At 40.0% G+C, this 11,764-nt stretch overlaps 1 protein-coding gene across 3 annotated transcripts; it reads right to left on the reverse strand.

Moving 5' to 3' along the window:
• Positions 1-1,311: 1,311 nt before the first annotated feature.
• LOC131936125 (uncharacterized) lies at positions 1,312-6,484 on the reverse strand. Of its 3 annotated transcripts, none has more exons than XM_059293028.1 (5): positions 6,438-6,484; positions 4,223-5,068; positions 3,491-3,703; positions 1,947-2,061; positions 1,312-1,516 (listed from the first exon to the last, which is right to left on the reverse strand). In XM_059293028.1, exons 2-5 carry the CDS (start codon positions 5,049-5,051, stop codon positions 1,507-1,509), a joined length of 1,167 nt encoding a protein of 388 aa, XP_059149011.1. In that variant the 5' UTR covers positions 5,052-5,068; positions 6,438-6,484; the 3' UTR covers positions 1,312-1,506. The 3 variants fall into 3 exon arrangements, with proteins under 3 accessions (XP_059149011.1, XP_059149010.1, XP_059149009.1); XM_059293027.1 differs by having other exon boundaries at positions 3,491-4,149; positions 4,204-5,068; XM_059293026.1 differs by having other exon boundaries at positions 3,491-5,068.
• Between the last annotated feature and the right edge of the window lie 5,280 nt (positions 6,485-11,764).

Genomic DNA, 11,764 nt, shown 5'->3' on the forward strand with positions numbered 1-11,764 from the left:
ACTTTAAAATTCTAAAATGATTTATATAAACAGACAAATATTCAAGTCTGAACAAAAATCCCAGTAAAAAAAAAAAACTCGACATTCACCCCCCCCCCCCCCTCCAGGCATGTTGCTGAAATGTGTGCCCTGTATCGTCTCATCGTAACAAACACTGCCAAAATACCGTAAAAACAATTTCTACCTAACGGCCTGGGGCCAACATGGGTCTAACGGTTCGTGGCCGTGGGCCAACATAGGCCGTCAGGAGTTAATCCCTTGTGTAAATCAGATTAACTTACCTGGAATATTTGGTTCGCTTATCGGTCGTTTGATTTTAAGTGAAATCAGATTGTTTCGTAAACATAGAGCTAATTTATTTTATATTAAAAATAAATTACGATGACGTCAAAAATTTGCAATCTATCATGAATTACGTTTGTTTTCGTGGTATGGTAATAGATTACGCCCCTTGACAGACTGATCCTATGTTTAAAACATTGCTAATGTCAGACGTTCACAATCCGAGCAGTGGCGTCGCTAGGTTGGGTGTCACCCGGTGCGGCACCTCATGGTGTCCACCTTTCCCCCCCCCCCCCCACACACACACACACATACACACCAAATTTAAAAAAAATTATAGGCTTTATATATATTTATTAACAATTGGTGTCAACCCCCCCCCCCTCCTATTTTTCCAAGTCGCGTGATTTGTGAACACATTCTTTTAACTTAAGTGGAACAAAGCGACATTTCATGGTTTTCTCTATAGCTAGCAGGTTTTCGTCATTTTGGTGTCGCCCGGTGCGGTCCGCACCCCCGCCCCCCGCCTCGCAACGCCTCTGAATCCGAGCAAAACTAAAGCTCGTCATTGATCCAGCAGCTGTATAATTAGCCGTTAAAAATAAAAGTAGGTTATGTAAGACAGGCAACCTCACATAAACAGTTATTTTTGTATGTGTTTCTGTGTGTGTGTGGGGGGGGGGGGGGGTTGAAGAATCATATAGCTGAGTAATTCCTAATATTTAAAAAAAAGCTTGTAACTTGATAACATCAAAAACATCTTTATGTGATCTACCAATCAAACTATGAATTATGTTATGAAGCTGTTGTTAACGGGATTATTTTCCTTGATTCACGGCTCTCCTCGTGGTTGTTTGTTTGATAACATTAAACACTGACCTGTGACCTTTGAACCTGTCAGACACATTCTCACTTCTTTTTAAAAAACACTTTTTTTGCAAAAACACGTGTTTTATTACAAGTAAATTAATTATGTCTTTACTGTAATCAATCAAACATTAATTATATCGTATCTTATAGATTCCCATTTGTTACTAATTTAACTATATAAATATTAAATTTAATAAATTATCAATTTTATTTAATTAATAACCATATGAAGCTACACAGAACTCTTTTAATATTTTTTTTTATTTTGCATTTACAAAAGGTGCAAAACTGATAACTTTCCACAAATATCTGCCGTCTCGCTGTTAAAGTTGGTAGTCAGCCACCGTTTTCTTCTTACTTTTTCCTGGGGAAATGTTTTCAAACAGTCAGTTGTAATTAATGAGTAGTACAATTAATTAATGAAACATTTCTGATTGTAAATTCCTGTAGTGTAATCACACTGAGACACTGTGTTTTAAAATAAAAGACCTTGAACTTTATCGGTCTAACTCAACGCTTCTCAATCGCCTGTAAATTAATTTTATGTTTTCATTTAGGGTTTAGGACACACTATCTCTTCTGTGGTATTCTGACCCTCAACGTTTAACCCAGACTTAAGTCTCAACCCCCATTTAAATAATTAAATTGACCTGCAGTTAATTCTGTCCACTACATTTTCACCGCACTACATTTTCACCCCTGCACAACCGCCACCACTTTTACAACTTACCATTTTAACCTCAAACCTTTCCACAATCTCCCCCCCCCCCCCCCCCCCCGTACCGACAACTTACTTTCTGTAGTCACAAGCACACTTGGAGTGGACGTAGACCAGGCCGGCTGGACAGTACATCAAATTGTTGCCGGACATGAACTGACTCGGGTCACTGGCCGGAGAAAGGTCACACACTGGGGACAAGTGGTATAAGGGTGAGTGTAACAATTGGCTAGGCCACGTCTAGAAGCGGTAACTAGCTGAGCAACAATTCGCTAGGCCACGTCTAGAAGCGGTAACTAGCTGAGTAACAATTCGCTAGGCCACGTCTAGAAGCGGTAACTAGCTGAGCAACAATTGGCTAGGCCACGTCTAGAAGCGGTAACTAGCTGAGCAACAATTCGCTAGGCCACGTCTAGAAGCGGTAACTAGCTGAGCAACAATTGGCTAGGCCACGTCTAGAAGCGGTAACTAGCTGAGCAACAATTGGCTAGGCCACGTCTAGAAGCGGTAACTAGCTGAGCAACAATTGGCTAGGCCACGTATAGAAGCGGTAACTAGCTGAGCAACAATTGGCTAGGCCACGTCTAGAAGCGGTAACTAGCTGATTCATTTATATACAACCTTGTGTTGAAATTTAAAAGATAAGATGGGGATGTAGGTGTGGTGGGGTGGAGTGGAGTGGAGTGAAGATTTGGTGAGGGTGTAGATGTGGTGGGGTGGGGTGTAGGTGTAGGTGTGGTGGGGTGTAGATGTGGTGGGGTGGGGTGTAGATGTGGTGGGGTGGGGTGTAGATGTGGTGTGGTGGGGTGTAGATGTGGTGGGGTGGGGTGTAGATGTGTTGGGGTGTAGATTTTGTGGGGTGTAGGTGAAGTGGGGTGTAGATCTTGCGGGGTGTAAATTGTGTGGGGTGTAGATTGGGCGTGATGTAGATGGGGCGTGATGTAGATGGGGCGTGATGTAGATGGGGCGTGATGTAGATGGGGCGTGATGTAGATGGGGCGTGATATAGATGGGGCGTGATGTAGATGGGGCGTGATGTAGGTGGGGCGTGATGTAGGTGGGGCGTGATGTAGGTGGGGCGTGATGTAGGTGGGGCGTGATGTAGATGGCTTGAACTTGGGGTGAGACAAGAGTCAGGTACACGTCAGAACTGGGCGCCTGAGAACGAATTAGATTGATTTGATCAACAGGACGGCACTTTACAGAACACAAAGCCATTGTGTTTAACTAGTTTTTGGCTTGATTTGATAGTCATTATACATGAGCTCAGATACATAGGTGTGCTAGAGGTGTGTACTTGTGCGTATGTGTGTGCACATGTGTGTACGGGTGAGTGTACGTGTTTGTAAGTGTGTATGTGTGAAACCAAAGCTCTAGACCAGGGGTCTCCAAACTACGGCCCGCGGGCAGGATGCGGCCCGCGAGGTTCTCTCATCCGGCCCGCGGAGATCTTTTTGTCCACGGAAAAAAACGTATGTTGGTGATGGCTGAGGAACTTTGCCCAGAAAAATCAAAGACATGCCCGGAAGAAACTGGCCCCCGAACTGAAATTTGATAGTTAATGCGTCCCTCGGACTGAAAAGTTTGGAGACCCCTGCTCTAGACGACCAAATAATTTACCTTTACTAGAAGGGTAGCTTGACTCTGATGGATAACTGCTGGCGTCAGGGTATTGACTAGGGGTGTATGGGCTATACTGGGGAGTATAGGGGCTATACTGGGGGGTGTATGGGCTATTCTGGGGGGTGTAACTTTGAGATGGGTTGTACTCAGGGGTAGAGGGTGGGGTGTATTGGGAAGGGTAGCTTGGAGGGGTGTATGAGGGGGTTGGAGGTGGGTTGTATTGGGAAGGGTAACTTGGGGGTGTGTACTCAGGAGTAGAGGGTGGGGTGTATTGGGAAGGGTAACTTGGGGGTGTGTACTCAGGAGTAGAGGGTGGGGTGTATTGGGAAGGGTAACTTGGGGGTGTGTACTCAGGAGTAGAGGGTGGGGTGTATTGGGAAGGGTAGCTTGGGGGTGTGTATGAAGGGGTTGGAGTTGGGTTGTATGTTGGAGTATAGCTAGATGTAGGTGTGTATGAGGGGGTTGGAGCTGGGTTGTATTGGGAAGGGTAACTTGGGGGTGTGTATGAAGGGGTTGGAGTTGGGTTGTATGTTGGAGTATAGCTAGATGTAGGTGTGTATGAGGGGGTTGGAGCTGGGTTGTATTGGGAAGGGTAACTTGGGGGTGTGTACTCAGGAGTAGAGGGTGGGGTGTATTGGGAAGGGTAGCTTGGAGGGGTGTATGAGGGGGTTGGAGCTGGGTTGTATTGGGAAAGGTAGCTAGAGGGAGGTGTGTATGAGGGGGTTGGAGTGTAGCTTGGAGGATTGTATGAAGAGGTGGGGGTAGGGCTGGCCTTAGGGGTGTAGCTTGGTGGTGTATAAGTTGTAGGAGGAGATGGAGGGGTGTAACTTGGTGGTGTGTATGTTGTGGGAGGGGTGTAACTTGGTGGTGTGTATGTTGTGGGAGGAGACGGAGGGGTGTATTTCTGAGGTGGGGGTAGATACTTCCTTGTTTTGTATGTGGGGGCTGTGGGGGTTGTGGGGGGCTGGTACTGGTAGTAGTAGCCGCTGCCCCCATATTTTGGGTACGTGTCGTCCTCACTTGCTGCGGGGGTGGGGGCGGGGTACTGGGTGTAGGGGGTGGGGGCTGGTTTGTAATCAGTACTGTACGGCTTGTACTCGGGGGTGGGAGCGGGGTACTGGCTGGGGTATTGTTCTGGGTAAGTTTGGTAGGGCTGGTTTTGGTACGGGTAATTCTGCTGGTATGGGTCGGGGTTGTACGGGGTGGGGTAGTTGGGCTGGTTTTGCATATATGCCGCATCTTGGTACGGTGATTGCTGGTACGGTGAGGGTTGATACGGTGAGGGCTGGTACGGTGAAGGTTGGTACGGTGAAGGTTGGTACGGCATATCCTGGTACGGAACAGCTGGGTATGACGGTGGCTGGTACGGTGAAGGTTGATATGGCGGCTGCTGGTACGGTGCTGATGGGTACGTAGATGGTGGGTACGGCGACGGCTGGTACGTCGATGACGGGTACGGCGATGGCTGGTATTGGTACCCACTCATCAGGCTCTGGGTAAGTACGCTGGCGACCATGCATGCTAGTGACACCAAGCGGAATAGTTGCCCCGTCCCCATGGTTTAAATTTCTGCAGCTGCAATTATGTACAATTTTGTTATTATTATAATGATATATAGTTAGTCATTTTTACAAGCTTTTATTTAACTTGCTTTATCTGTCGTGCTTAGTGATTCGTCATTGATCGAAACGGACGAGGGAAATTTCGACCATCTTTAGCGGACCGATTCCTTTCAAACGAGTACTTTCATCAAGGTCAGATGGCAATGAAATGTGATAATACATTAGCTTTAATCAGCCGCTAATTAATCTTTTAATAATTAATTAGTTTTCTTTGAAGTATTAAATGTACGCGTTAAAAGACGCGTGTGTTCATTTAGTGTTCAATAGTTTTTATCATGGACATGTTTAAAGTATTGAAAAATGCATAAAAACATTTAAATAACACGCTTTTTGCATTAAAAAGTAGAAAATATTTTTTTTTCTGTATAATAATGCACCACTATTTAAATAAATAAAAAAAAGCGTGGGTAACTATAATTTATCTATTGAATAACTTTATTTAATAAAGTAATTCAATAGAAGCGACCCGCGCTTTTTAAAATATTTATTTAGATAGTAGATCTAGATCTAGTGTACATTTAAAGAAAATAATGTATTTTACTACTTTTTAGTGCATTCTCATATAAAAGCTTGTTATTACAACGTCCATGTAAAAATACCATATAGAGGCCTAATGATCACATTTTAAATAAATAAAAGCACGATGGATCCAACGATTGTGATCAAGAAACAGAACTGAAGATCGGTTGTTCAGTCTAAATTAGGCTAATCTAAGTCTATCTGTGTGGTTACATTCAAGTTAACGAGGGGAGGGGGGGGGGGGGTTGCCGAATACAGGCTGTAAATAAAAATTGAAATTGAGTTTTAGACCTGTATTTTCTTACGATTTGCCTTCAATGTGGTTTAGCTTAAAGTATCGATATCTGTGGCTAAGGTAAACACTTATCGTGTCAACAGTGGGGGTAAAAATAAAAATAAAACGCTGCAAAACTTGTAGTGTACAAAATAAGTATTCTGTCAAAGGACTAACTACAAGACTTATTTAAATAGTCAAAAAGAAAAGGGGGGAAAAAATTAAAGAAAGGTGGGGGGTGAGGTTCAGTTGATGAAACTACAGTCCCGACTACCAAAAGGGTGCGGATTTTTATTTATTTCACCACCACAGCTATATTGATTCGCTTTACATACAATGCTTCGAGTGTAATGATACTTAATGAACATGTCTAAAGGTATTGACTTTAAAATATTAACTCAACTCAATTGTTATATATATATATATATATATATATATATATATATATATATATATATATATATATATATATATATATATATATATAAGTAAATATGTATGTTTATTTACGTATATATTCAAAAGTTACCTTAGGTGTGGAGTTAGAAAATCCAAATAAAAGGCTGCTGCAAGGAGCGACGATTTAAAGATTTTATAAGTCCCGTTGTCAACATGGCGTCAGGTAGACATTAAAGAGAAACGTTAAGATTTGTGGCAAGTTATTTTAGGTGTTATCCGATGTTCCAATGCCCATTAAGGCAGCTAATGGCTGAGATAAGGGAGAGAAGCACGGCTGAAATCGTCCGTCTTGTGGCGGTTGTCTGCCCTGAAGGGGACATTTGACCATCTAGACAAGACGACATTCCTGCAACATCTTGATGACGAGATACTCACGGCGATGGACATCAAGACGACACGTGTTTGAACCGTAGTCGTGGATTAAGGTATGGATTAAGGTTTGGATTAACTTCGGTTTGAACAGGTTATTCAAATTTTTATATAATTTGTTTCGTTATCTGGTGTCGCCCTGTCATACCAATGTATGTTAAGGGCGCGAGATTTTTTATGTAACCCTTGGGATCTATGCCTTAAACTTTGGTAACAAATGGAACATATCACTGTACAATGATAGAAAAACACGAGTAACAAAGGACCCATGACTGTACGAAGATTAAATACAAAACTACATTGGTGACTAATGACAGTCGCTATACAGTAACATGCTATTGAGATACGTGTTTTGTACCTGCCGGGGACACCAAAAAAAACATTTTAAAGTTTTGATAAGTTCAAGTAACGAACCTCATTCACAATGGGTTTATTACACAATGGGTTGATTACATAATGGGTTGATTACACAATGGGTTAATTACACAATGGGTTGATTACACAATGGGTTGATTACACAATGGGTTGATTACACAATGGGTTGATTACACAATGGGTTGATTAATTACACAATGGGTTGATTACACAATGGGTTGATTACACAATGGGTTGGTTACACAATGGGTTGATTACACAATGGGTTGATTACACAATGGGTTGGTTACACAATGGGTTGATTACACAATGGGTTGATTAATTACATAATGGGTTGATTACACAATGGGTTGATTAATTACACAATGGGTTGATTACACAATGGGTTGATTAATTACACAATGGGTTGATTACACAATGGGTTGATTACACAATGGGTTGATTACACAATGGGTTGATTACACAATGGATTGATTAATTACACAATGGGTTTATTACACAATGGGTTGGTTACACAATTGGTTGATTACACAATGGGTTGATTACACAATGGGTTGATTAATTACACAATGGGTTGATTACACAATGGGTTGATTAATTACATAATGGGTTGATTACACAATGGGTTGATTAATTACACAATGGGTTGATTACACAATGGGTTGATTACACAATGGGTTGATTACACAATGGGTTGATTACACAATGGATTGATTAATTACACAATGGGTTTATTACACAATGGGTTGGTTACACAATTGGTTGATTACACAATGGGTTGATTACACAATGGGTTGATTAATTACACAATGGGTTGATTACACAATGGGTTGATTAATTACATAATGGGTTGATTACACAATGGATTGATTAATTACACAATGGGTTTATTACACAATGGGTTGATTACACAATGGGTTGATTACACAATGGGTTGATTAAATACACAATGGGTTGATTACACAATGGGTTTATTACACAACGGGTTGATTACACAATGGGTTGATTACATAATGGGTTGGTTACACAATAGGTTGGTTACACAATGGGTTGATTACACAATGGGTTGATTACACAATGGGTTGATTACACAATGGGTTGATTAATTACACAATGGGTTGATTACACAATGGGTTGATTACACAATGGGTTGATTAATTACACAATGGATTGATCACACAATGGGTTGATTACACAATGGGTTGATTACACAATGGGTTGACTACATAATGGGTTGGTTACACAATGGGTTGGTTACACAATGGGTTAATTACACAATGGGTTGATTACACAATGGGTTGATTACACAATGGGTTGATTACATAATGGGTTGATTACACAATGGGTTGACTACATAATGGGTTGGTTACACAATGGGTTGGTTACACAATGGGTTAATTACACAATGGGTTGATTACACAATGGGTTGATTACACAATGGGTTGATTACATAATTAGTTGATTACACAATGGGTTGATTAATTACACAATGGGTTGATTACACAATGGGTTGATTACACAATGGGTTGATTACATAATGGGTTGTACATAATGGGTTGATTACACAATGGGTTGATTACACAATGGGTTGATTACACAATGGGTTGATTACACAATGGGTTGATTACACAATGGGTTGATTAATTACACAATGGGTTGGTTACACAATGGGTTGGTTACATAATGGGTTGATTACACAATGGGTTGATTACACAATGGGTTGATTACATAATGGGTTGATTACACAATGGATTGATTACACAATGGGTTGATTACACAATGGGTTGATTACACAATGGGTTGATTACACAATGGGTTGATTACACAATGGGTTGATTACATAATGGGTTGATTACACAATGGGTTGATTAATTACACAATGGGTTGATTAATTACACAATGGGTTGATTACACAATGGGTTGATTACACAATGGGTTGATTACACAATGGGTTGATTACACAATGAATTGATTACACAATGGGTTGATTACACAATGGGTTGATTAATTACACAATGGGTTGGTTACACAATGGGTTGGTTACATAATGGGTTGATTACACAATGGGTTGATTACACAATGGGTTGATTACATAATGGGTTGATTACACAATGGATTGATTACACAATGGGTTGATTACACAATGGGTTGATTACACAATGGGTTGATTACACAATGGGTTGATTACACAATGGGTTGATTACACAATGGGTTGATTACATAATGGGTTGATTACACAATGGGTTGATTAATTACACAATGGGTTGATTAATTACACAATGGGTTGATTACACAATGGGTTGATTACACAATGGGTTGATTACACAATGGGTTGATTACACAATGGGTTTATTACACAATGGGTTGATTAATTACACAATGGGTTGATTAGACAATGGGTTGATTACACAATGGGTTGATTAATTACACAATGGGTTGATTACACAATGGGTTGATTACACAATGGGTTGATTACACAATGGGTTGATTACACAATGGGTTGATTAATTACACAATGGGTTGATTACACAATGGGTTGATTACACAATGGGTTGATTACACAATGGGTTGGTTACACAATGGGTTGATTAATTACACAATGGGTTGATTACACAATGGGTTGATTACACAATGGGTTGATTACACAATGGGTTGATTACACAATGGGTTGATTACACAATGGGTTGATTACACAATGGGTTGATTAATTACACAATGGGTTGATTACACAATGGGTTGATTACATAATGGGTTGGTTACACAATGGGTTGGTTACACAATGGGTTGATTACATAATGGGTTGATTAATTACACAATGGGTTGACTACACAATGGATTGATTAATTACACAATGGGTTTATTACACAATGGGTTGATTACACAATGGGTTGATTACACAATGGGTTGATTAAATACACAACGGGTTGATTACACAATGGGTTTATTACACAACGGGTTGATTACACAATGGGTTGATTACATAATGGGTTGGTTACACAATGGGTTGGTTACACAATGGGTTGATTACACAATGGGTTGATTACACAATGGGTTGATTACACAATGGGTTGATTACACAATGGGTTGATTACACAATGGGTTGATTACACAATGGGTTGATTACACAATGGATTGATTAATTACACAATGGGTTTATTACACAATGGGTTGGTTACACAATTGGTTGATTACACAATGGGTTGATTACACAATGGGTTGATTAATTACACAATGGGTTGATTACACAATGGGTTGATTAATTACATAATGGGTTGATTACACAATGGGTTGATTAATTACACAATGGGTTGATTACACAATGGGTTGATTACACAATGGGTTGATTAATTACACAATGGATTGATCACACAATGGGTTGATTACACAATGGGTTGATTACACAATGGGTTGGTTACACAATGGGTTGACTACATAATGGGTTGGTTACACAATGGGTTGGTTACACAATGGGTTAATTACACAATGGGTTGATTACACAATGGGTTGATTACATAATTAATTGATTACACAATGGGTTGATTAATTACACAATGGGTTGATTACACAATGGGTTGATTACACAATGGGTTGATTACACAATGGGTTGATTACATAATGGGTTGATTACATAATGGGTTGATTACACAATGGGTTGATTACACAATGGGTTGATTACACAATGGGTTGATTACATAATGGGTTGATTACACAATGGGTTGTTTACACAATGGGTTGATTACACAATGAATTGATTACACAATGGGTTGATTACACAATGGGTTGATTAATTACACAATGGGTTGGTTACACAATGGGTTGGTTACATAATGGGTTGATTACACAATGGGTTGATTACACAATGGGTTGATTACATAATGGGTTGATTACACAATGGATTGATTACACAATGGGTTGATTACACAATGGGTTGATTACACAATGGGTTGATTACACAATGGGTTGATTACACAATGGGTTGATTACATAATGGGTTGATTACACAATGGGTTGATTAATTACACAATGGGTTGATTAATTACACAATGGGTTGATTACACAATGGGTTGATTACACAATGGGTTGATTACACAATGGGTTGATTACACAATGGGTTTATTACACAATGGGTTGATTAATTACACAATGGGTTGATTACACAATGGGTTGATTACACAATGGGTTGATTAATTACACAATGGGTTGATTACACAATGGGTTGATTACACAATGGGTTGATTACACAATGGGTTGATTAATTACACAATGGGTTGATTACACAATGGGTTGATTACACAATGGGTTGATTACACAATGGGTTGATTACACAATGGGTTGGTTACACAATGGGTTGATTAATTACACAATGGGTTGATTACACAATGGGTTGATTACATAATGGGTTGATTACATAATGGGTTGATTACACAATGGGTTGATTACACAATGGGTTGATTACACAATGGGTTGATTACACAATGGGTTGATTAATTACACAATGGGTTGATTACACAATGGGTTGATTACACAATGGGTTGATTACATAATGGGTTGGTTACACAATGGGTTGGTTACACAATGGGTTGATTACATAATGGGTTGATTAATTACACAATGGGTTGATTACACAATGGGTTGGTTTCACAATGGGTTGAT

Source organism: Physella acuta, unplaced genomic scaffold (genome assembly GCF_028476545.2).
Source record: "Physella acuta isolate Inbredline_101_S28 unplaced genomic scaffold, ASM2847654v3 ptg000168l, whole genome shotgun sequence".
NCBI lineage: Eukaryota > Metazoa > Mollusca > Gastropoda > Physidae > Physella > Physella acuta.